Source organism: Chelonoidis abingdonii, chromosome 10 (genome assembly GCF_003597395.2).
Source record: "Chelonoidis abingdonii isolate Lonesome George chromosome 10, CheloAbing_2.0, whole genome shotgun sequence".
NCBI lineage: Eukaryota > Metazoa > Chordata > Testudines > Testudinidae > Chelonoidis > Chelonoidis abingdonii.
The window spans coordinates 28,068,335-28,090,919 of record NC_133778.1 but is presented as its reverse complement, the minus strand read 5'-3'; the positions used below and the strand labels follow the sequence as shown (position 1 = coordinate 28,090,919).

The 22,585-nt window shown below is 42.8% G+C and overlaps 1 protein-coding gene across 2 annotated transcripts in view; it reads right to left on the bottom strand.

The window, feature by feature from the left end:
* The window catches only part of HIBCH (3-hydroxyisobutyryl-CoA hydrolase), a 315,629-nt gene extending 300,374 nt beyond the window's left edge, over nt 1–15,255 (bottom strand). For both annotated transcript variants that reach the window (XR_012656634.1, XM_032763309.2), the window contains exons 1-6: nt 15,037–15,255; nt 11,779–11,821; nt 10,534–10,674; nt 9,068–9,152; nt 7,207–7,287; nt 4,868–4,920 (exon numbers count right to left, since the gene is read on the bottom strand). Coding sequence is in view for 1 of the 2 variants with exons in the window: in XM_032763309.2 (XP_032619200.1) it covers nt 4,868–4,920; nt 7,207–7,287; nt 9,068–9,152; nt 10,534–10,674; nt 11,779–11,821; nt 15,037–15,077 (444 nt within the window). In the remaining variant the exon portion in view is untranslated. The remainder of the gene's footprint in view (nt 1–4,867; nt 4,921–7,206; nt 7,288–9,067; nt 9,153–10,533; nt 10,675–11,778; nt 11,822–15,036) is intronic.
* Between the last annotated feature and the right edge of the window lie 7,330 nt (nt 15,256–22,585).

The following is a 22,585-nucleotide window of genomic DNA, read 5'->3' as shown; positions in this document are numbered from 1 at the left end:
CACCTGAACTTGCTGAAGATTTTACAGTCCAAACAGACAAGACAAAAGCTGTAGGAGGAAGATGAGGAAGGGGTGCAACATACAAGCAAGGTGATTAAGGCAATAGCTGACCAATCATCTTCAACCCACTTGATCTAAGTAGACGAGACAGAATAATCAGCTTGTCAAAACTGAGCACAAAGAGGGGCCCTAATCCAGATTCAGGTCTTTAGGCTCCCCCAATATCTGAGTATTAAACAATAGTTGGTGTGTAGGAGAATGGCTGATAGTAAAACAAAACAGGCAATATGGTGATCTGAATATAAATCTTGAGTACTTTATTGCTTTGCATTGATCCAGACTCTGTTATAAGGAGAGGGGTTTGATGCCATGAGTCTTTTCGTTGTTTATATTAATACCAGAAAGCACCAACCACATTGTTAGACACATCAGGTTATTAGAAAGATTTATCATTTTGCAGAACAAGAAAAAATGGAAGAATTTAAACTGCTCTGCAGAGGGATAAACCTCTGTTTTAGCACAATTTTTTTTAAAGTACGTTAAACCTCCCTGTATCCGTTTTGCTGAATTTGGCCTAATGTTTGGTAAATGTCATGTTAATTGCCACATTTTGTATTTAAAATATAAAAATAGAGGATAGGATGAGGGTGGACGGGGAAACAGGGGGAATAGGAAAAAGTAGAAAGGGACACAAGATATCTAACAGGTGGGAGGGTTAATCTGTCCCTTTAGAAGTAGTAGCAGTTAGAGGTCAGCACACCATAGCATTGCCCCTTAAGAGTTTGGGAGGTCTGAACTATACAAAGACCAAAAGAAATAGGAAATACTGGCAGAGAGAAAGTAGCCTCAAGAAAATGTAGTGCTTGAGTGCGGAAAACCTGTTAACTGTTTCTTTAAGGACCTGGGACTAGGAGCCTTGCAGAGCGGAGAGGGGAAGGCTCCCCTCTTGCCCAGCCAATTGGGATGAACTTCAGGAAGGAAGACGAGCATATATGCTGCCTGCTGCCTCACAGCAGAGGAGACACTAACAGGAGAGGTCTGGCTTGCTGAGCTCTCCAAGTTGGAGGACTAATTGGAGAAAAAGGAGGCAGCTGAAGGAGAAGCTAGCTAAGGCCCTAGTTGGCCTAAATCACAGCCCCAGCACTAATGAAGAGAGCTGTGAAGAATCTTGTTTTAAGGAAGGAGTTACTACTTGCCTGAACCATAATCCCAGCTCCAAGATTAGGGCCAGTTATGGGGATTCCTGCCTTAAGGAGGAAGACCAAAGAGATTGCTTGAAATATAATCCCAAATCTAGGAAGAGACTGGCAGAGAACTCCTGTCTTAAGGAGAGAGATACTGCCTGCAGTATAACCCAAGAAGACTAAGGAGGACCTTGAGAAAGCACCTCAGTATCTGACTGGGAAGAAGCCACACAAGGAGAAAACTCCAGAATGGGAATAGCAGAGTCCCTGTTCCTGTGAGGGATGCTGACAAACAGGGAAAAGGTAAGAGCAGCCTAGGAAAGCAGCAAGGGATTACAAGGCATGGTTGTTGCCCAACACAGAGCACCTGGGCTCGAATCCAAAGGAGAGGATGTGACTAGTTTTCCCCTACCTGTCCCCCAGCCCAGTGGGAAGCTACAAGCCTCAAACCTTAGAGTCAAAGACAGATGAGTCCCAAATGAGGGCCAAAGGCCTGGTATAAAAACCACTAAACTTTGAGTTTTCTGTTTATACTTCTTCTTTCTCCCTGGATGGGGAATAAACTGAGAAGTGACCTGACTGCAGGGTGTGTCCTAATGGTGAGTGTGCCCCATTAGAGGTGAGAAGGGAAGGATGGAAAGGAGCCTGGAGGGCAGGGAGAGCAAGACTGGTAACAGAAACAGTAAATGAGAGGGGTGAAAAGAGGTCAGGACAATCGTATAACTACAACATGAGCTTATCTCCCTCAATGAAATACCATGTATTTGTGTTGTGTTAGATGTGAGGGTTTGTAAGTGGAAAGTTTTCCTTTTTTTTAGTTTAATAACTTAACTCTGGAAAAACTGCCTACATACTGGTATAGTAAGCTGTGTATATTAGAAGGGATGAAAAGAATAAGCTAGATAAAACTAGTCAAGCAAGGAGCAAAAAAAAAAAAAAAGTTGCTTTCATCCAGGGACTCTATTAGCCCTATCATCTGCCAAGCAACAAATGCTATTTTCTCTCACCTGCTAGCAGATTTTTATATATATATGCAAAACTAAGAAATTGGTAGTCAATTCAGTCAGTTACTGCCTTCCCACGGCTTATTTCCATAGCTTGCTGTAGTCAGACACCACTTTTACTGTTCACTCAAACACCATCAGTAAAATTGTTTAAGGCAATGCTATCTCCAAGGACAGTTTTAAGATGCTTTATCAGTGGGTTGCAAACTAAGATCTTCCTGTGATCACATGGATATTCTTACCTAAAAATGAAAACTCAGCCCATACAGACACACTCCACTGCCAAACTAATGACTCAAAGACCCAGGTCTAACAATTTCCAGATCTCATACCACAAATATACAGACTTTTTCTATTTTGTAATGTGCTCTGCTAGGATTTGAATGCATTAGTGAAGTCTAAAAAGCCAAATTAAAGAGAAATGACATATCTCTTTCTTAGAGTACTCTGTTCATGGTATTGTATATAATATGGTATCATTAAGAAACAAAATGGGACTAACATGTACAGCCAATGCTAGCTAGTCAGTTATAACTAGTATTTATATTTTAGACTTCTAACCTTTAAGAAAGTAAGTTAACCAGGGATAGTGTCAAAGGCAAACTGACCAGAGCTGGAAGAGATTTCTGCAGATTCTGCATGCTAATGTCCCCACTCTTTCAGGGTTCTTATACCAAAATTCCAACCTCCTTAATAAGCTGCTTTCAAAGCTACCACCAAATCCTCAGAGAAAAGTGCAGGTTTATCTTTAACAGTAACAGAATCATTAAAAATAGCAGTCTGCTTTGTTGTGGCAGAACTCTTGTGTACGATGTCATCTCCTTCCCTCCAGTTGTACCTATCAAACATGAATGCTATAAAGAGGATCAGGTAAACTTACCTTCAAAGAATTTGCAGTAAATGTTTGGCACATGAAGTCATGCTGAGTCATTGATGCATACAATTTCCCTTTAGCCCAGTTTGCCTAGTTAGAAGTATTTTTCCCTTGTGAAAGAGTAACTCATTAACAATATGTGTATGTAATTCCAATGTCAACTAGTCTTAACCGTATAACTTTTAGAAGATCCAACTTATTGCTTAGTTTTAACAAAACAGTAAAACCATCTCTTAAATTCATTTTGGGGCTGCAATGTATCCAGGACTAGATTCTTAGAGTTGCCATGAGCGTGCCATAGGTATGGATGTTGTTTTACAGATGAAAAGCAAGGTTCCAGAGTTAATGGTCATTATATGGAGTCACATCAGGTTTGTTTTTTTTTCCTATTTTCTGCAATGGTCACTTGAGAGATAGGAACAAAAAGCAACCAAAAGCTGCATTACTACTTCAGTATATTAATGAGTTATGTGAAAGAGAGATGTTACACTTAAAAATTAACTACTTTCTAAATGATGTGAGCCAAATATCACCCAATAATATCTGAAAATGACTTACTGTATAACAGTCATTTAACATAACTCCTCACTTAGTGTTGTCCCGGTTAACACTGTTTCATTGTTACATCGCTGATCAATTAGAGAACATGATCGTTTAAAGTTGTGAAATGGTCCCTTATACCATTGTTTGGCAGCTGCCTGCTTTGTCCACTGCTTGCAGGAAGAGCAGCCCATTGGAGCTAGCTGGTGGGAGCTTGCCACCAGGGTGGACCGGTAGCCCCGCTATCAGCTCCCCTATGTTCCCTATGTAGCAGCTGCCCAGCAAGCTATCAATTGCCTGCAGTTCAGCTGTCTCTCCCCCCCACTGCCATGTGCTGCTCCTCTCCTCTGCCTTGGAGCTGCTCCTGGGAGCCACCTGCTTGCTGTGCAGGGGTGAGGGTTAAGAGGGGTGCTGATGTCAAGGTGTCTCCCCCTCTCCTCCTGCTCCTGTACCCTGTTTCCACAGAGCAAGGGGGACAGGACAGGGCTCAGGATTGAGGGAGCTTGCTGGCACCAGCTGTTGTCTCAACTTGCTGATCTACTTAAAAAGGCAGTGTACTTAGAGTGGGGTCAGCATACTTAAAGGGGCAATGGACGTGTGTGTCTGTCTCTCCCACACACAGTGTGTGTGTCTGTCTCTATCTCACATGGACCCCCCCTCCTGCCCAGCACTGTGGAAAGTGGAGGGAGTGGTGCACGCCAGTGGGATAGCATGGGTTCATCATCACCTTCAGTTTCCGCAGGGAATGTTTGCAACCACTGCCATGGCTCTATTGTGTCTCCTCCCTCCATTCATGCTGCCTTGTAGAGTGTGAGGCTACATTAACAACAATATGTTAACTCTTGTGGGATCACCCAGGTGTTCGTTCATCATTTAGTAGCAAGGCATTCCCTGGGAAATATCCCACCCTCTGACTCCATCACCTCAACCAAGCTTCACAATTATCATAATCAGTATAGTATCAAATTTTTTGTTTAACACGTACGTGTGTATGTGTGTGTGTACGTGTGTGTGTACATTCCTACAAAAATATAGAGAGTCTTTTGTCTGGCAAAAAATATTTCCCTAGAACCTTGCTAGGATTTGCTTAACATTGTTTAGCTTAAAGTAGCATTTTTCAGGCACATAATTACAACGTTAAGCGAAGAGTTACTGTATGCACTTCTTGAAACTGTCAATCTTGCTTCACTTAATATTTTTAATCAAATATTACATTAACAGACAAGCCATCTCAACTGTCTCACTTAGAAAAATATTTTACTTACACCTCCCATTGTAATCCCATCAATAAGTGCCACGTACGGCTTCTGGCAGGTACCTAACAGAAATGTAACAATTAGGCATAAGTAATATATTTTTATAGGAATGTACGCTTAACCCCACCCTAGAAGAAAATATCTGTGACGCACAGATACCACAAATATTTCTCTTAACTGGCTGTAGTTTTTAACAAATTACTTTATATAACAAAGAGATAAAAGGATAAGATGTTAAATTCATAATGAATAAAGTTATTTGATGTCACCACCCAACAGTACAGGTACTTGAAGTAGTTCATAAATTATATGAATAAACTTCAGTATGATGTCAGTTAATTCTCTAGGGGGTGAATTCTAGAAACACTTCTACCATCCTTCAGAATGCATTTATAAAGCAACCAGTAAACAAACTTACATTATTCTTAAGACTGTAAGTGTGTGAATACCTAAACATCCAGAGTAACTTAGGAGGAACAAAACCAAGGTCTCAGTTCCTTTGAGGACAGCTTGTTTTTTTAATGAAGCTATGCTTTTTAGTCAGTATTTTTAATTAAATCTAATAAACTGCTAAATCCCAACCCATGCTGTTATAGCAAATAGCAACAAAATGCATGAAAATGTAGTTATAGTTCCCACATCAATTTTAACTGTCTTTGTGTATATGTATTTATAAGAGGGTCTTACACTACTCAGTGTGGGGATCCTGTAGTGAGAAATAGTATTTATCAAATATAACAAAGGAAGTGCACTTTAACCCCACCACCCTAGATGAACATGCAATACTACTGCCTGGGCTGTTAAGGTGATTGTTGTACTACATCTCCACTTTGACTGCATAAATGAGATGCATTATTTGCTGACAACTTTAGATAAGCACTAGAGGTGCTTTCAATACAGAATACAAAATTGCACATGTACAAACTGACATTCTGAAAATCTCACTCAAATGCTATCAGATCAAATTTAGCAAAAATATACATTTGCTTTATATATGTTTTTAATAAAGCCATGATCAATAGAAACACTTGTGTGTGTTTTAAAGCCAATGGAAAAGATTTACTTTAAGTCCTCTGTTCTTTACTGTACAAACATTGTAGCATTCTGCAAGAGCATGAGAACAAGAAAGTAAAACTGACTTGTTTATCTTTTCTAGTCAAAGGTGGGATAACACAGAAATTAGACGCAAAAACAATACAAATTAAGATGTTAAATTCTCAGGGCTTGTCTACACTTAAAATGCTACAGAGGTGCCACTGTAGCATATCAGGGCAGATATTACCTATGCCAACAGAAGTTCTCCCATTGCCATGTAGGTAATCCACCTCCTGCAGCATGACCTATATGCAGGATTAGGTCATCTTAACTACACCCCTCAGAGGTGTGGATTTTTCACAACCATGAGCACCATAGTGAGTCAACCTATTTTTTTTATTTTACTGTAAACCAGGCCTCAGTTTTAATAATCCAATGGTGTTGTCAGATAACACACAAACTTTTCAGAAAGGTGAATTTTTAATCTGAAAATATCCTTTAGCTACACCTGAGTTGCCATACATCAAAACAGTGGTCCCTCTAGTCAGTATCTTGTCTCTCTGACTGTCACTAGTACCAGATGCTGCCAAGGAAGGCATAAAGCCCAGAATATTCAATTAAACATGTCTGCAGGAAAAGCCTCTTCCTGACTCCAAACTGCTAGTGGTTGACTTGTGTTCTGAAGAATGAGGTGTTAATAACTCATGTACAGTTTATATTCTGGCTGTTAAATAGATTATTCACAAAGGTCCAATCTTCTTCTGAATCCTACTAAACCCTTTGCCACAGTAATAATCAGTGGAACTCTACTCATTGCATAACATTTTGCAGCAAAGCAGTATTGTCTTCCCATTTCATTCTGACATAAAATGAGCACTGCTGTATTTACTGTCTAATGTATCTTGTCACGTCTTCTTAGTGTCTTCTCTAAACTAAACTAATAATATTTCACAATTATCTAGAACACTTCAACTGCAAATCTAGGAATCACTTTCCCCATCACTGAAATATAGGTACTGACAACCCCCGAGATGAAATGGAGAAGTTGTTTAACAGTTTAAAATGGGAAATGAATACCATACGTACCCCCATCCTAAAATTACAAGGGGATTCCCCACTGCCAAATTAGAGATGGGTTACCAAAATTGGCATTTAGTCAGAAAAATTAATACCTTCCAATTTCATCTTTACCTCTTACCAGTTCTATAAAATTAAGTGTTGAATTTATGCTTTAGAGCCCCCATTGTGAAAAATCAAACTCACAAATATTCTAGAGGTATTTTATATTTGGAAATTGCTTTGTGCACACATACCAATAGCATTATTCAGGGTGTATTCTTCTCTGAAGAAATCTTGTGCTAGCCTATCTCCAACTTTTCCTGCATCTGTGATAACTAGTAAAATAAGACAAAATTCAAAATAAAAATTATTGCATTAAAAATTTTGTAAAATTTAACAAGCACAACAAAAATGGCCTAGTAATATTAAATATTCACAATAAGCAAGGTCTTGTGTACTCTGCAAGATGGACTTAAATTCTGTAGGAGGGGACCCCGTTTTCTGCAGCATTCCAGTGCAGCAAATGGAAGTGTGGCAATTACCAGTAGACCTAAACAATTATTTTAAATTACAATCAGTATCTTCCTTGAGTTATGCATCATAATAAAAATATTTTCCCCCACTAATTTCTTGTGGGAACATATCCAATAATCTACATCCAGCTCCCATAAAAGTTACGCTTCTGGCATTCATTAGCCTTTTCTACTGGCTGATAATTCCAGTGAATGAAAACTATGAAGCTATCATGGGAGGTTATGATCCTAGAGGGAAAGCCAATTTCCTAGATCGCTAAAAACATTCCTACTGAAGATTTTGAATACTGGAAAATGCGGACCCAGTGCTGAGAGGACACTAGTTTCAACAAGCAGACAGGCTGTTGCATTTTCAGCCTCTAGAGCATTTTCAGGCTACATGGTTTGTTCTTAAATGAGCTAAACGGGGCGGGGTGGGGGGGGGGGGGGGGGGGGGGAGCATACTCCGGCCTCCGCGATGGAGCCATTTTAAGCCAACCCGAGAGCCGCACCAGGCGGCTCGGCCCCACTGTGGCCAGGGACCTGAGTCAGGTGCCGCACCAAGTGACTCCCAGAAGCTGCCGCATGGCTCCGCTCCAGCTCTTACGCACTCCAGTGGGAGCTGCAGGGGCGGTGCTTGCAGATGGGGCAGCATGCAGAGCCGCCTCGCCATATCTGTATATAGGAGCCGGAGAAGGAACACGCCACTGCTTCTGGGAGCTGCCTGAGGTAAGCACCACTCGGAGCCTGCGCCCCCCCCCGAGCCTCTCCCCATACCCCAACTCCTTGCCCAAGCCCTGATCCCCCTTCTGCTCTCCAAACCCCTCGATCCCAGCCTGAAGCACCCTCCTGAACCCCAAACCTCTCATCCCCAGCCCCACCCCACAGCCTGTACCCCCTCCTGCATCTCAACCCCAATTTTGTGAGCATTCATGGCCCGCCATACAATTTCTATTCCCCAGTGTGGCCCTCAGGCCACAAAGTTTTGCCCACCCCTGAGTTAAAGTAATCCAGTCGGGAGCTCACAAATGCATGGATCACTGTGGTCAGATCTGCCTAACAGGGTACAATCTTTATAGCAAGTCATAAATATAAGGAGGTTTTTTTTGCTGCCATGACTATTTGGGTCTTCAGTATCAGTGGGTTGTCTAACAGGGCCACCAGACTGCAAGGACAGATGCCCTCAGTAGCAAGGGATATTTCTGAGAAGGCAAGTTCTTCAAAGTGCTTCCCTCTTCCTACCACATTCACTTCAGTCATGCCTAGTATTAAGCGTTACCCAGCTATTCATACGGAGTTATTTTTCAACTATTGTAACAAAATTTTGCTGTCCCAGGGCAAATACGGTTTTGCTTTATCTCTGTATTATCTACATAAGCTGAAAAGCAGTTCATGTACAATTCATACATGTTTTACAGTGGCCACATTAAAATCTTGATGTTTCTTGCACAACAGTATCTATTTACCTCAATCTCACTAATTCAAGCATGCCCTATACTTAGAATGAGGGATATGAATACTGAAGTAACTAATCACTGAAAGTTATATGTCACAATTGTAAAATAGTGACCAGTGTGAATTCAGCACATTCTCAAGTCCTTACCTCTGATATCACCTCCTGCACAGAAAGCCTTTCCTCCAGTTCCCTTTATAATTATTAGAAAGGTTTCAGGGTCTTTCTCCCATGTCTAAGAGGAAGGACAAAAGAAATATTATTCCCCAATATATAAAAATTCACCTTAAACACAACTTTTCTCAAATGCTGTCTTTGGTCATTCTTACTGCTTCCAGAAAATGAGCCCTAAAAATGTACAAAAGGCAGGACTTGGAAAATCCACTAACACAGCTGAGTAGAAATCTCCCCTGGGTGGGTGCCATCAACATCTGCCGAATCTTTTATTTCACTCTTAAAAAAACAAGTTTGTTCCCCCTGAAGAAACATTCAGTTCATGCTTGGAAGGTTTAACTGACGTAAAGAGGTCTTCCTGAATCTGCAAACAGACAACTCCAGTGTTAATACCATCAGAAGAGAAACTGGGGAAGCAGCTGGGAAGCACTTGCTGCTATTAGAAGTATGTGCTCTGTGAGGACTATTGTCCTCTTTCTTGGTAGGGGTTGCCACACCCTAGAGCAGTCGGCCTGCGAGGAGCTCCTACCAGTGCTATCCCACTTCCACAGCAGAAGACTCTATGATTCAGATGGTATTAACTAGGGCTCAAAGTTCAGCCAGTAGGAGGACCAGGGTGTTAAAGGACCAAACAGACTGGGCAGGAAGTACATGACTGATGGATTTCAGCCAAATGAATTGACTAAGGCCTGGTCTACACACAGAGTTTTGTACCAGTATAACTACATCAGTGGAGCACGTTTTTGTTTTTAACTGAAATAATTAGTCATACAGCCTCCCCAGTGTTGATGCGGTTATAAAGTGCATTATCTATCTATCTTAATCCTTTTTCCATATGGCAATAAGCTATACCAATATAAACATGTATGCCAATATAACTGCATCAGCACTAAAGAAGGGGATTGTACCACTTTAACTATACCAGTATTCCAAATTCTGACCGTCTTAATGTAGAAATCATACCACTTTAACTATACCAGTAAAGTGGTATGATTTCTACATTAAGACAGTCAATTTGGACTAGTTCAAGTACTCCCCACCCCATACCCCAAGTCCTGCTCACATAACTTTTGGAAAAAGGAATCCATATCACCACATACGCAACATGATTCAGCATGTCACTAAAATGTAGACAGTTAGTTGGGGAACCAAACTACCATGCAAATGTAGATTCTTTGATCTAATCCATAGGTCAGGATGGTATTTAAGTACGTGCCTTACTTTAAAACTGTGAGTAGTTTCACTGAACTCAATGGAACTACTCAAACATCTAGTTAGGTGCAAGTTTAAGTACCTTGTTGAAGTAGGGTCTTAATGATTGGGTCAGTGACGCAATACAAGAAGTTACAGATTGATTTGAAAGAACAAAAAAGTGGCCACTTTACATTTAAAACTGCTAGTAGATGTATGAATTTAAGCTGAGTTAAAATAAAGCCACTAACCTTTAACTGTGGATAAATCTGTCGAATCATAGAAAGATTGAATGCATTTAGAGCCTTTGGTCTATTCAAAGTTATTACTCCAGCACATCCTCTCTTTTCCAATAACACTTCAGCTGTAGAATCTGTGTGTTTGGACATATTCTGTACATGCAAAAATAGGGAGACCAAGTAAAACAATGTCTTTCATGTTGAGTAACCATACAGTATAGAGTAGAATTCCATAAACATTCTCAAAACTCCCTTTAACTGTGGTTAGTCATTGTAATTATTTTGACAGAATTCTAGACTGACCTTTTTCCAAAGCATCTCTTCAATTATTTAAAGACTGATTTATTTCAGCTACTCTTTAATGTTGCTCCTAAAGCCATACTAAGTATATTATACTACCTTCAAGCTTGTTAATTTGAATATTTGGAAATAAAACAGCTTTTGTGTTGTACGTTCTGAAATACATTATGTTCCTCAATGTCTTTATTTAGGACATATGGTTGTGATATTGTTTCACTGAAAACACTTGCATCAGTTATAAGTTAGATGTACAAGACAATCCTCTATTCTCCTACTCACCATCTAACACAGTACACATCGGATCATGACAAGTGGCCTCGTCTGTGATCCTGTTTGGCAATATTATACAAAAGCTATGAAAATTAATTTTCATAAGCAATCTCAATTTATAACTCAACTAAAATGTAGAGTAAGCAAACTAAAATATACAGAAGAAAATTTTAGCACACTGGAAAACATCCAGTTTAAAACTACACCTCTACCCTGATATAATCCTGTCCTCGGGAGACAAAAAAAATCTTATCGCATTATAGGTGAAACCACGTTATATCGAACTTGCTTTGATCCGCTGGAGTGCGCAGCCGTGCTCCCCACCCCACCCCCCCAAGCACTGCTTTACCGTGTTATATCCAAATTCTTGTTATATCGGGTCATGTTATATCAGGGTAGAGGTGTACTGAGACAAACAGAACAATCACTAAAAATACGTGAGGTGCCAAAAAATAATAAAACTGTATTATTTAATAAGCATAAATTCATATTGCAAGAGGAATTTGTAGTAAACGCCAACTGAAGTGGAACTGGCAACATTGGACCTAAACACGAAAAAGCTGAATTTACAGTATAATACTGCAATGACTGGATAAACTAAATAAGTGTATACACTTATTCTCTATCACACAAGGGTATAAGTTACAAATCGGTTTCTAACGCTACCAGATAGAACCCTATACTTACCAAGTGCTGTAGTATTATTTGTAATCTGTTGAACAGCTTCAATCTGAAACAAGAAAGCCAAGTTCAATGGTAGCTAAAGCATTTCAAAAATTAAATGCTCTGAGTGAGTTCCACTAAGCTTTGATAGAAGTTTCTAGCTGTAAATGTCAAGTCAGTGGCAGGTTTTCTTAACATATACAACTTTACACAATTCAACTTCTAAATCAGAGATCAGCAACCTTTGGCATGCAGCCTATCAAGAAAATTCACTAGCAGGCCAGGACTATTTGTTTACCTGCAGCATTTGCAGGTTCGGCTGATCACAGCTCCCATTGGCCATGGTCCCCCGTTCCAGGCCAATGGGGGCTGTGAGCAGCCGCATGGGCCAAGGGATGTGCTGGCTGCTGCTTCTTGCAGCCCCCATTGGCCTGGAAAGACCAACCACAGCCAGTGGGAGCTGCAATCAGCCGAACCCGCAGATGTTGCAGGTAAACAAACTGTCCTAGCCCACGAGCGGATTTCTCTGAAGGGCCATGTGCCAAGGCTGCCAATCTCTGTTCTAACTTATGTTTAGTATGAATAAGGTAAAAGCAATCACCCTTTAAAGTCATAAACAACAGACTTGTTAATCACTAAAATGGGTTTATAACATGTTTTCTTACACATACTAAAACATGTTTCTAGCATTAATAAATAGTTGTTGGTTTTAAAGGAACAGGGAAAAAGAACAAACAAATAGCATGTGTCAACACCTACAAATCACTATCATTTCTGAAGTACCTAGAAGTTTCAAAGGAAGTTTGCACATATACAGAAAGAAGTCCTGGCTATAATCAGCAGCTTGGCTCAATGTCCAATATTTAGTAGGCATATTCCAAAAATACCAGTGCATGTTTAAGTGCATCAGGCACAATTTCTAGCCCTTGCATTACTACAATTTTTTTCAGTTGCCCCTATCATAACCTCTAGAGACAATTATATAAATTAGTTATTTGGGGACAATCTGCTCTAGCTTCTCTGCTGTGCATTGAGAATAACTAAAATCTAATGAGTTGTGCACAATTTACATCAATGTATCTGAGAGCAGATTTTTGCATATAGTCATTTTGTTGGATCTATAAACTGTTTTGTTTTGAGAATATTGCATAGTTGCTTCCTCTTTTCTATCCTGCCCCATTCTTGGGAGCAGACCAAATGACACCTGCCAGAGTTTTAAGATACCAGATTTTTTTCAGTTTACCAAGAGACTATGGCAGTTTGACTATAAAAGATGTCTTATATAACTTTGAACATGACTTGCCAGTGTGCAACTAACCATCTTATCAGTGCCCTAGTTTATACCATTTTCCTCATTTCATTCCCAATATTATCCTATTGTTAGCATTTCCATACTGAAGTTCATTAACAGAATATATTTAAAAGTAGGTGCCAACTACTTTTTAGGCCTGAATTACATTTTGCAACAAGTGGGAGTTTGCAAAACCTAACATGAATGAGCTCCAGGAGGTGCTACATGGCCTGGAGGAACAGATCCCTTGAGCTCTACATCCATCCACTAATATCTATTTCCATCTGTAGTACAGAGCCCCTGACCAAAACCAGTCTCAGTAAAAGGTACCCCTAAATATCTGGACAATCAACAGACATATCTGTCTACTGTGGGCTCCACAAGTAGCTAAAAGACAAAGAGAACACAGACTCTAGCCACTTGGACAAGATGGCTAATGAGGGCACTGTGTCTGTGTTGGCCCTGCTGGAGAAAGTTGCTGCAAACACACTTGTACTGTGGCCTTGATATCTCCTGTCTTCTCTCAATTAACTCTCTGCAAGCGCTGACAGAATAGGTGAATGAAAGAGAAGCAAGAATATCAACTCTAGAAGATCAAGTACAAGGGGTCTCTACCCAGGTGCAGAAAAGCCAAACAGACTTACCTTCTCTTAAATTTAAAGTGGCAGACCAATGGAAGGTCTCACCACAATACTCTGAGAATTATAGGAGTACCTGAAGTAGCAGAAAGTGCAATCCCCTAGAATTTGTTCCCAGGTTGCTTTCAGAAGTGCTCAACCTAATGGATAACAGCCTCAGGTGAGAAACAGCCCCATAGATAGAGATTTTTCACTTTTATCAGATCTCCACTTCAAAAACTGTATTTTATTTTTGTCTATTTTATGAGTATTATATTCTGCCATGAATAATTGGCAAGTGGTCCCAAAATGCAGGTTGAGTTTTTAAAAGTTAAATGCTGCAGGTTGCTGCTCCCACCCCAGGATCATTTTAATCATAGATAGGTAGGACTAAAAGTGACCTTAGGAGGCCATCTAGTCCATCTGTCAATATCGAGGAAGGATTAAGTATACCTAGACCATCCCTGACAGGGGTTTTACTTCTTTGGACGAGGATTCCTCATCCTCCCGAACCAGCCTGTTCCAGTGCTTAACTATACTTAAAGTAAGTTTGTTGGATATTAGGAAAAACCTAACATAAGTCTCCCTTGTTGCAAACTAAGCCAATTACTACCTGTCCTATGCTCAGTGGACATGGAGAACAATTGATCAATGTCCTCTTTATAGCAACCTTTTTCATGTTTGAAGACTTACTTTCCCCTTCAGTGTTTTTTCCCCTCTTCTCTAGATTAAACATGCCCAATTCTTTCAACCTTTCCTCATAGCACATGTTTTCCAAAACATTTGTTTGATGCTTTCCACTGCACGCTCTCTACAATTCACCCACATCTTTCTTAAAGTTCAGTGCCCCAAAATGGACAGAATACTCCACCTTGAAGCCTCATCAGTGCCAAGTAGAGCTATACAATACAACTACCTCCCATGTGTTGCATGCGATAACCTGTTAATACTTCCCAGAATGACATTTACCTATTTAGGTACAGCATCAAATTGCTGACTCTCCTTCAATTTATGATCTGTTATAATCTCCAAGTCCTCTTTTGCAGTACCATTTTGTATCTGTGTATTTGATTTTTTCCCTCTTCTTAAACAAAATACTCCGCGCTTGCCTCTATTGAATTTGATCTTGCTGATCAGACCAGTTTTCCAATTATCAAGATTTTACATGCTAATGCTGTCGTACAAAGTGCTTACAACCCCTCTCAAGACCGTAATATCTACAAATGTCAAAAGTACTAGCTCCACTCTGTAACCCAAATCATTAAGTGAAAATACTGAAGAGTAGTAGACCCAGGGAATCCATCCAGTCTGACAGCAAACTATTCATTTTGATCGCTCCCGCGCCCCTCCCTGCCATTTTCCCGCTCGCGTTACCTGGGGAGTTGCCTCACCGCCAGCCCCATTGGCGGACCCATCCTCGTAGGCAACGAGAAACCGCGACCACCACACCGGCCAGTACGGCGCAGCCAATGTGCGTCACCGAGCCACGCCACCTCGGCACAGACCGAAACAAGCAATAACCACACTCAGCGGAGGTCGTAGAAAGCGGAAGTGACGTAATCTCAGAGCCCGGCTCGCTTCTCTATGGTTGGTGGGGTTGCTGGCTAGTCGTATGAGCTTCACCCGTCGCCAGGATACGAACCGGCGCGGCCCTGCCTGGCCTACGGCTCCCAGAGACTCGGAGGGGGAGTCGCAGGGGTTCCCCCCCGCATCCGCTGCTCCTCGCGCTCTGCGCTGATTAGCCACATGCTCCCGCAGCCAGGCGTCAGCCCGGCTCTCCCCAGCACCCTGACCCAGCCCGGCTCCCCCCGCACCCCGATCTAGCCACACCGAGCTCTGCTCCCCCCAGTACCCCGACCCAGCCCGGCTCCCCCTTGCACCCCGACCCAGCCACACCGAGCCCGGCTCCCCCCAGCACCCTGACCTAGCCACAGCCAGCCTGGCTTCCCCCTGCACCCCGACCCAGCCCTGCTCCCCCCGCACCCCGATCTAGCCACACCGAGCCCTGCTCCCCCCCAGCACCCCGACCCAGCCACACCGAGCCCTGCTCCCCCTAGTACCCCAACCGAGCCCGGCTCCCCGCTGCATCCCTACCCTGCCTTGCTCCCCCCAGCAACCTGACCCTGCCCTGCTCGCCCCACATCCCAACCCACTCCTGCTCCCCCCAGCACCCCGACCCAGCCCGGCTCCCCTCAGCACCCTGATCTAGCCACACCGAGCCCAGCTCCCTGCAGCACCCTGACCCAAACCTGCTTCCCCCCGCCAACACCCCAACCCAGCCACACCGACCCCTGCTCACCCCAGCACCCTGACCCAGCCACACCGACCCCGGCTCCCCCCAGCACCCCGACCCAGCCACACCGAACCCGGTTCCCCCTAGCACTCCGACCCAGCCCTGCTCCCCCCAGCTCCCCGACCCAGCCACACCGAGCCCGGCTCCCCCCAGCACCCCGACCTAGCCACACCGAGCCCGGCTCCCCCCAGCACCCTGACCCAAACTTGCTTCCCCCCCAACACCCCGAGCTAGCCACACCAAGCCTGGCTCCCCCCAGCACCCTGACCCAGCCCTGCTCCCCCCAGCACCCTGACTCAGCCACACCGAGCCCAGTGACCTCCAGCACCCTGACCCAGCCCTACTCTCTGCCCTGCTCCCCCCAACACCCCGACCCAGCCCTGCTTCCCCAACACTCCACCCCAACTGAGCCCTGCTGCCCCAGCACCCTGATCCAGCCCTGCTCCTACCAGTATCATGCCCAACCCTGCTTCTTCCAACACCCAACCATACTCACCTCCAGGTCCCTCAACACTCAGATCTACCCCTACCCACATACTCCAGCAACACCCAGCCCTGTTACCCCTGCACCCAGACCCGGTGTTATTTACCCCCACACACACACCAGTTCTCAGAGCTAGTGCTGCTCCCACAGAGATACCCCACCTAACTTCCCAGCCATACCTAGTGCTGGTGCTTCATCTGCACTGCTCACCCACATCTAGCACTACTTTCTCACATATCCCACGAACGCACTCTAGGCTGCTCCTGTGCACGTTCTTCCACCCAGCCCCGCTGACCCCCACACACACATACTCTGATCTTCCAATATGTCCCATTTCCTGCTGCAGTCCTCCCCATTAAGTTTTGAAATATATTCTAAACCTCACCCTGAACTAGCATAGGCATCCAATTTAAAAGGACCAAATTCCTCTTTTAACCCTCTGTTTCCCATCCACTTCCCTTCTTTTTCCCCTCTCTGCCAGAGTATACGGATCAATATCTCCTATCACACAACCCATTCTGCAGGTGATAGGTTTTAGAGTGGTGACCGTATTAGTCTATATCAGCAAAAACAATGAGGAGATCTTGTGGCACCTTAGAGTGGAACATACAGTAAGGATGTATAAATACACAGCCTATGGAAAGATGGGAATTGCCTTACCAAGTTGGGGGGTCGGTGGTAACAAACCAATTCAATTAAGGTGGAAGGGGGCTATTGTCAACAGCTGACAAAAAGCATGGGAAATCACTTTTGTAGTGCCAATGTAAACAAGGTGGCCCATTTCGAACAGTTGACAAGAAGGTGTGAGAATCAGGAGGGGAGAATTATTTTTTGTAGTGACCCATCCACTCCTAGTCTTTATTCAGGCCTAATTTGATGGTGTCCAGTTTGCAAAATAATTCCAATTTTGCAGTTTCTTGGAGTCTGTTTTTCAATTTTTTTTGTTGAAAAATGGCCACTTTTAAGTCTGTTATTGAGTGTCCAGGAAAACTGAAGTGTTCTCCTACTGTTTTTTGCATGTTATGATTCCTGATGTCAGATTTGTGTCCATTTATTCTTTTGCATAGAGACTGTCCGGTTTGGTCAATGTACATAGCAGAGGAGCATTGCTGGCACATGATGGCATATATCACATTGGTAGATGTGCAGATGAACGAGCCCCTAATGGTGTGGCTGATGTGATTAAGTCCTATGATGGTTCTTGGGAGACAGGCCAATCCTCGCAGACAGCCCCCCAACCTGAAGCAAATACTCAGCAGCAGCTACACACCACCCAACAAAAACACTAACCCAGGAACCAAACCCTGCAACAAACCCCAGTGCCAACTCTGTCCATATATTTATTCAAGGGACACCATCATAGGACCTAACCACATCAGCCACACCATCCGGGGCTTGTTAAGAACAGGCTTAAGGGTGAGGTCAGGGGGTTCCTCACTGAGCAACATTAATAAGTCTTGATTCCTGCTGATATTGAATAGCTGGGGAATAGTAGGTAGATCTGCTCTCTTGTGAGAACATTATGGGGAAAAAGCAGATAGCCCAGTTTCCCTAACGGCAGACAGGACTGCATAGAGCTTGGCATATCTCCCACCTCAGTAGAGAAGTCTTGAAGAAGCCCTTCAAATTGGTTGCAATTCAATTTGAGCACATGAGGAATGCTAGCTAAGTGTTGGTATACAGGCTCACTGTCACTAAAAATAAACTTAACTGAAGAAGTTTTAGCTACCTAGCTATACTATTGTCATCAGTGTCCAAGCGGAAGTCCTGGAGGAGTTTGAATGCATTGGAGTTTGCATTTACAAAGACATAAACATAACCCCATCCTCACTGTCACAGGATTAGTCTCTAAAAGAGGTATAGAGTTTGTCTTGTCTTCTGCTTAGATTGTAAGCTTTTTGAGCTTGGGACCATCTTTTTTGTTCTGTGTTTGTATAGAATCTAGCCTAATGTGGTCCTGCTCTATGACAGACTGCAGCAGTCATACAAATAATGAATGCTACTACTACTATGTAAATAGTTAACAGAAGATGGTGCTTGAGAGTATGCAGCATTATGCCTTGGTTTTGTAGGAACTATAAAACTTGTGCTTTGCAAATGGCTTCTTATGTACAGCTTTTTAGCATGATGCAGTTCTTAGCATGAAGTCAAAAGCAAAAGTGTGTTTATTCCTTTCATTCAGCTTTACTGTGTTTGAACATTATCTCAAAACACAATTCAAATGGGGATCCCTCCGAACTGGCTTTGAGTGTTAATAGGACTGCACCAGTTTCCCCAAATCGTGTGCGAGACATGGTAGAGGCTAATAGTAAGTACAGGGTATTTTAGGTGGTTTTGAACATATTGCCCTGTCTAGAAAAGCCAGCTGCAAATGTTCTAACAGGTTTGGGGATGGGAGTCTATCTGAACATAGATTTAGAATGATTTTCAAACATGGTTATATCTTTGGTGAGATTAGGAACTTGGGTGATGATCCTGCAATGAGGTTCATGTAGGTGGATCCCTGCTGTCCTGCAGGTTCCCATTGATCACCCATATGGAGATTACTGCAGGACTGGATTTATCCCTGGAGTGCCACCACTCATCTTAAAATAGAAAATGCAATTAAAGTTTAAGGAAAACTTTAGGGGTGATTTATACCTTTGCTCGCTATAGGATGGAATCAAAACTTTATAACTGGGTTCATGGGCCCTACCCTGCCAACAGCTAACAAAGATTCTACTTTAACTCAAATAATATGGGTTTGTGCTTCAAGTGTCTATGTATTTGTTACAATAATATAGTAAAAATAATTTAGTAATCTGAAGTCTTCTCAGTGCTGTTCTCCAACATATAAGCATGAAGGATATATACCAACGTTGTGTTCACACTTGAGAATATTAGTATTAGAGTGAAAAAGTGTGTGAGAGAGATTGCGGGATAGGTGAAACTGCAGTTCATGAAGTGGGGACATATCAGCATTCCTTGGTGTGGCATATTGCTAAACTTGTTGTCTTGATCTAACTTCATGTTAATACCTTACAGTAAGATTTGTCTTCCAGTATAAAAATCCATCTCAGAAACACCGAAAGACTCCAGATGGCAGACTTGCTTTTTGTTTCTGAAACTGTCAGCCCCTACTTGTAGTGGCACCATCTGTAATAGCATTTCTGTTGCAATTTCTTTCTCCAAATGTTTTAAATTCAATTGTAAAAAAATTGATCCAGACTAAAACTTGACATAAAAGAGGAGGAAGTAAATTTTTGTAATACAGGCTGTTAAACTAGGCCCGCACTCCTGCAGCTTGTTATGGAAAGACAGACCACTGCACCAATATGGAGCCCCATTTTCACTTTGCAGGCATCCAGGGGACTACCCACATGGAATCATTTGCAAGATATCAGGGTCTAGATTTGGCCATAAATTATCTTATTATCAAAAATGAAGCCTGTTAGTCTATTTTGATTGTATAAGACATCAATATTCTCTCTCTCAATACAATACAATTAGGAATAGGCCCAAACCAAAACACCATAACTGGATGCCCCCAAAGTGTGGAGGTGTTCAAGATCTGAACCCAGGTCTCCATCCATGCTTTAAAAATGACTTCTCTGTAAATTGACGGAACGTAAAGCTCAAATTGAAACATACCTGAATTATGGGGAGTTTGATATCCAGGTAATATTTTGCACTTATATGGCACCTTCCATCTGAGAGTCTCTACAGTTTATAGATGTGTATTTAGCCTTACAATATCTCTTTGAGATAGTATTTACCTATCTGTTGTTATTCCTATTGTACAGCTGAGGAAATATAGACTCAAAGACTGGTTCAAAATTATAGAAACGTGCTGGAGAGGACTTTTGGGAGCCTTTGGAAGCCCATTATTAAAGCAAAGGGGAGGATTGTGTTCAATGCAAGGTCACACCGGATATCTGTGTTAGATCCAGGAATAGAAGCCCAGGGTCCGACTCTTTTGTAACTTACACTGATTTTTTACACCAGTGTGACCTGATTGGCTTCAGTACAGTTACTTGAGATTAATACTAGTGTAAATGGTGGCACTTTGGGGCCCCTGGTCTCTCATCTCCCAATCCCATGCTCTGCTCATAGCTCCACATATGAATTTTGTACCTTGAACCAGAGTGGATGGTAGGCTATGCAAGCAGTGAGGTTCCACAAGGCATTTTCTTACCCATGGTTTCCATTGCATTCCATGTCCAAAGTGCTGGGACTTGGAGCAGAAAGTATGTAGTATGTTTTTCTTGTTTACATAGGAAGGTGGAAACAGCAACACTGTCAAGGGGACAGGTGTGTGTGTGCAGGGAAAGCCTTCTGTGAGGGCAGAGTGATAGAAGAAGCTGGTCTTTGTGAGATTCTTACATTGTCTCAAAAAAAAATGTTATACCAACACTGGCGTCAGCCCATCTCTAAACACATATCATTGTTCCAGTAGTCTTCCTCCAAAAACACTTTGCAGAGAGGAATGTCAGAGAGATAACACCTTACAGAGCCAAGTCCACTGACTCCTACAAGCAGAAACAGGAAAAAATACAATGGGGAGGATGAAGTTGTACAAGAAGGAATAAGTTGTACTGTAACCCTTTCACCTCTGAATTTATGGGCCAGGTGATACTGTCAGTGGAAGGGGTGTGGGAGAACCTTAGCAACTGAGAAAAAGGACTGCTGAGGAGTCAGAATATCCCTAGTAGCCAGGTCAGGTATTTAAAGTGGGTGGATATTTGGTGAGGGGGAAAGCCATGGCAACCAGAAGGAAGGGCAAGTTGTATTTATCCCACTGAGATGAGGGTTCTGAGAATCTGGTCAGGGTTCTCAATGTTTGGGAGAAAATATAATGCAGTTGTGGGAGGACTCATGAGTGAATGTTCTGCAAAGAAGAATACAGTTCCAGCAGCTAAATGTCACTCCTGGGATTTAGCAGGAAGACTCCAGCAGCAGCTGGATTCCTGGTATGTCACCTACATACTAGAGATTAATAACTTACACTTGTATATCACATATATATAACCTACACCTGTATATTACTAGTGGTGCTGACTGGAGCCACCAGGATCCCTTTACGACTGGGCGTTCTGGTCGAAAACAGGACACCTGGCAACCCTACTTGTTACCCTCAACAGAGAGGCCAAGGACTAAAGGCCCAAGTCTGCTCCACTGAAGTCAATGGCAAATCTCCCACTTAGCAGGTCCACAGTGGACTGTGGAAACTGAACTACTGTTACATTCCCTAAAAGTGACCCTCATCCAGGGAAGAGTTAAGAGACATTGGGAGACTAGGGGCTGGTCTACACTACGGGGTAAAATCGATTTTAGATACGCAATTTCAGCTACGTGAATAACGTAGCTGAAGTCGAATATCTAAAATCGATTTACTCACCCGTCCTCACCGCGTGGGATCGATGTCCGCGGCTTGCCATGTCGATTCCGGAACTCCGTTGGGGTTGGTGGAGTTCCGGAATCGATATAAGCACGCTCAGGGATCGATATATCCCGTCTAGATTAGACGCGATATATCGATCCCCAAGCAATCGATTTTAATGCGTAGTCTAGACGTGGCCTAGTACAGTAGGGGGAAGCCTTTGCCTGTACTTTAGTAATCCTGTGACTGGAGAACTGCAGGCTCTAGAGCTTTTAGTCTAACACCTTTCACAGATGTTAAATTCACTTACATTTTGAAGTTATAGTTCCTTTACTCTGTTTTGAGGTCTGGCCTGCACCAATGAGGGAGCAGTGACTTCTGGCCTGCAGCAAGAATGTGTGAGAAAGAAATAAGTGTGTTTTTCCAAATGTAATCTGCATCCTGTTAGCGGGGAAGGATGGAAGCAAAGACATTATTAAACTGTTTTTAGTGAAGCTGTTTCCATTGTAGGGCCTCCGAGGAAGCATGGGGAAATGAGGGGGTGGCTGCACTCTGCAACGGCTGCAGCTGCTATTATGATTCTGCTGGGATGGAGGCCCAGCAGCAAGGATCTCAGCCAGTAACATCCATCACTGCACATGCTCCCTCCCACCACCCTGGTGTTACAGGCAGCAATACCCCCCATTGTACTAATCTCTCCATTATTCCCTGGATTAGATGTCATCCTCATCAAACTTTCTCCCACATCACCGTAGGGGGTAAGGGTAGTAGCATCTCCCTTATCACC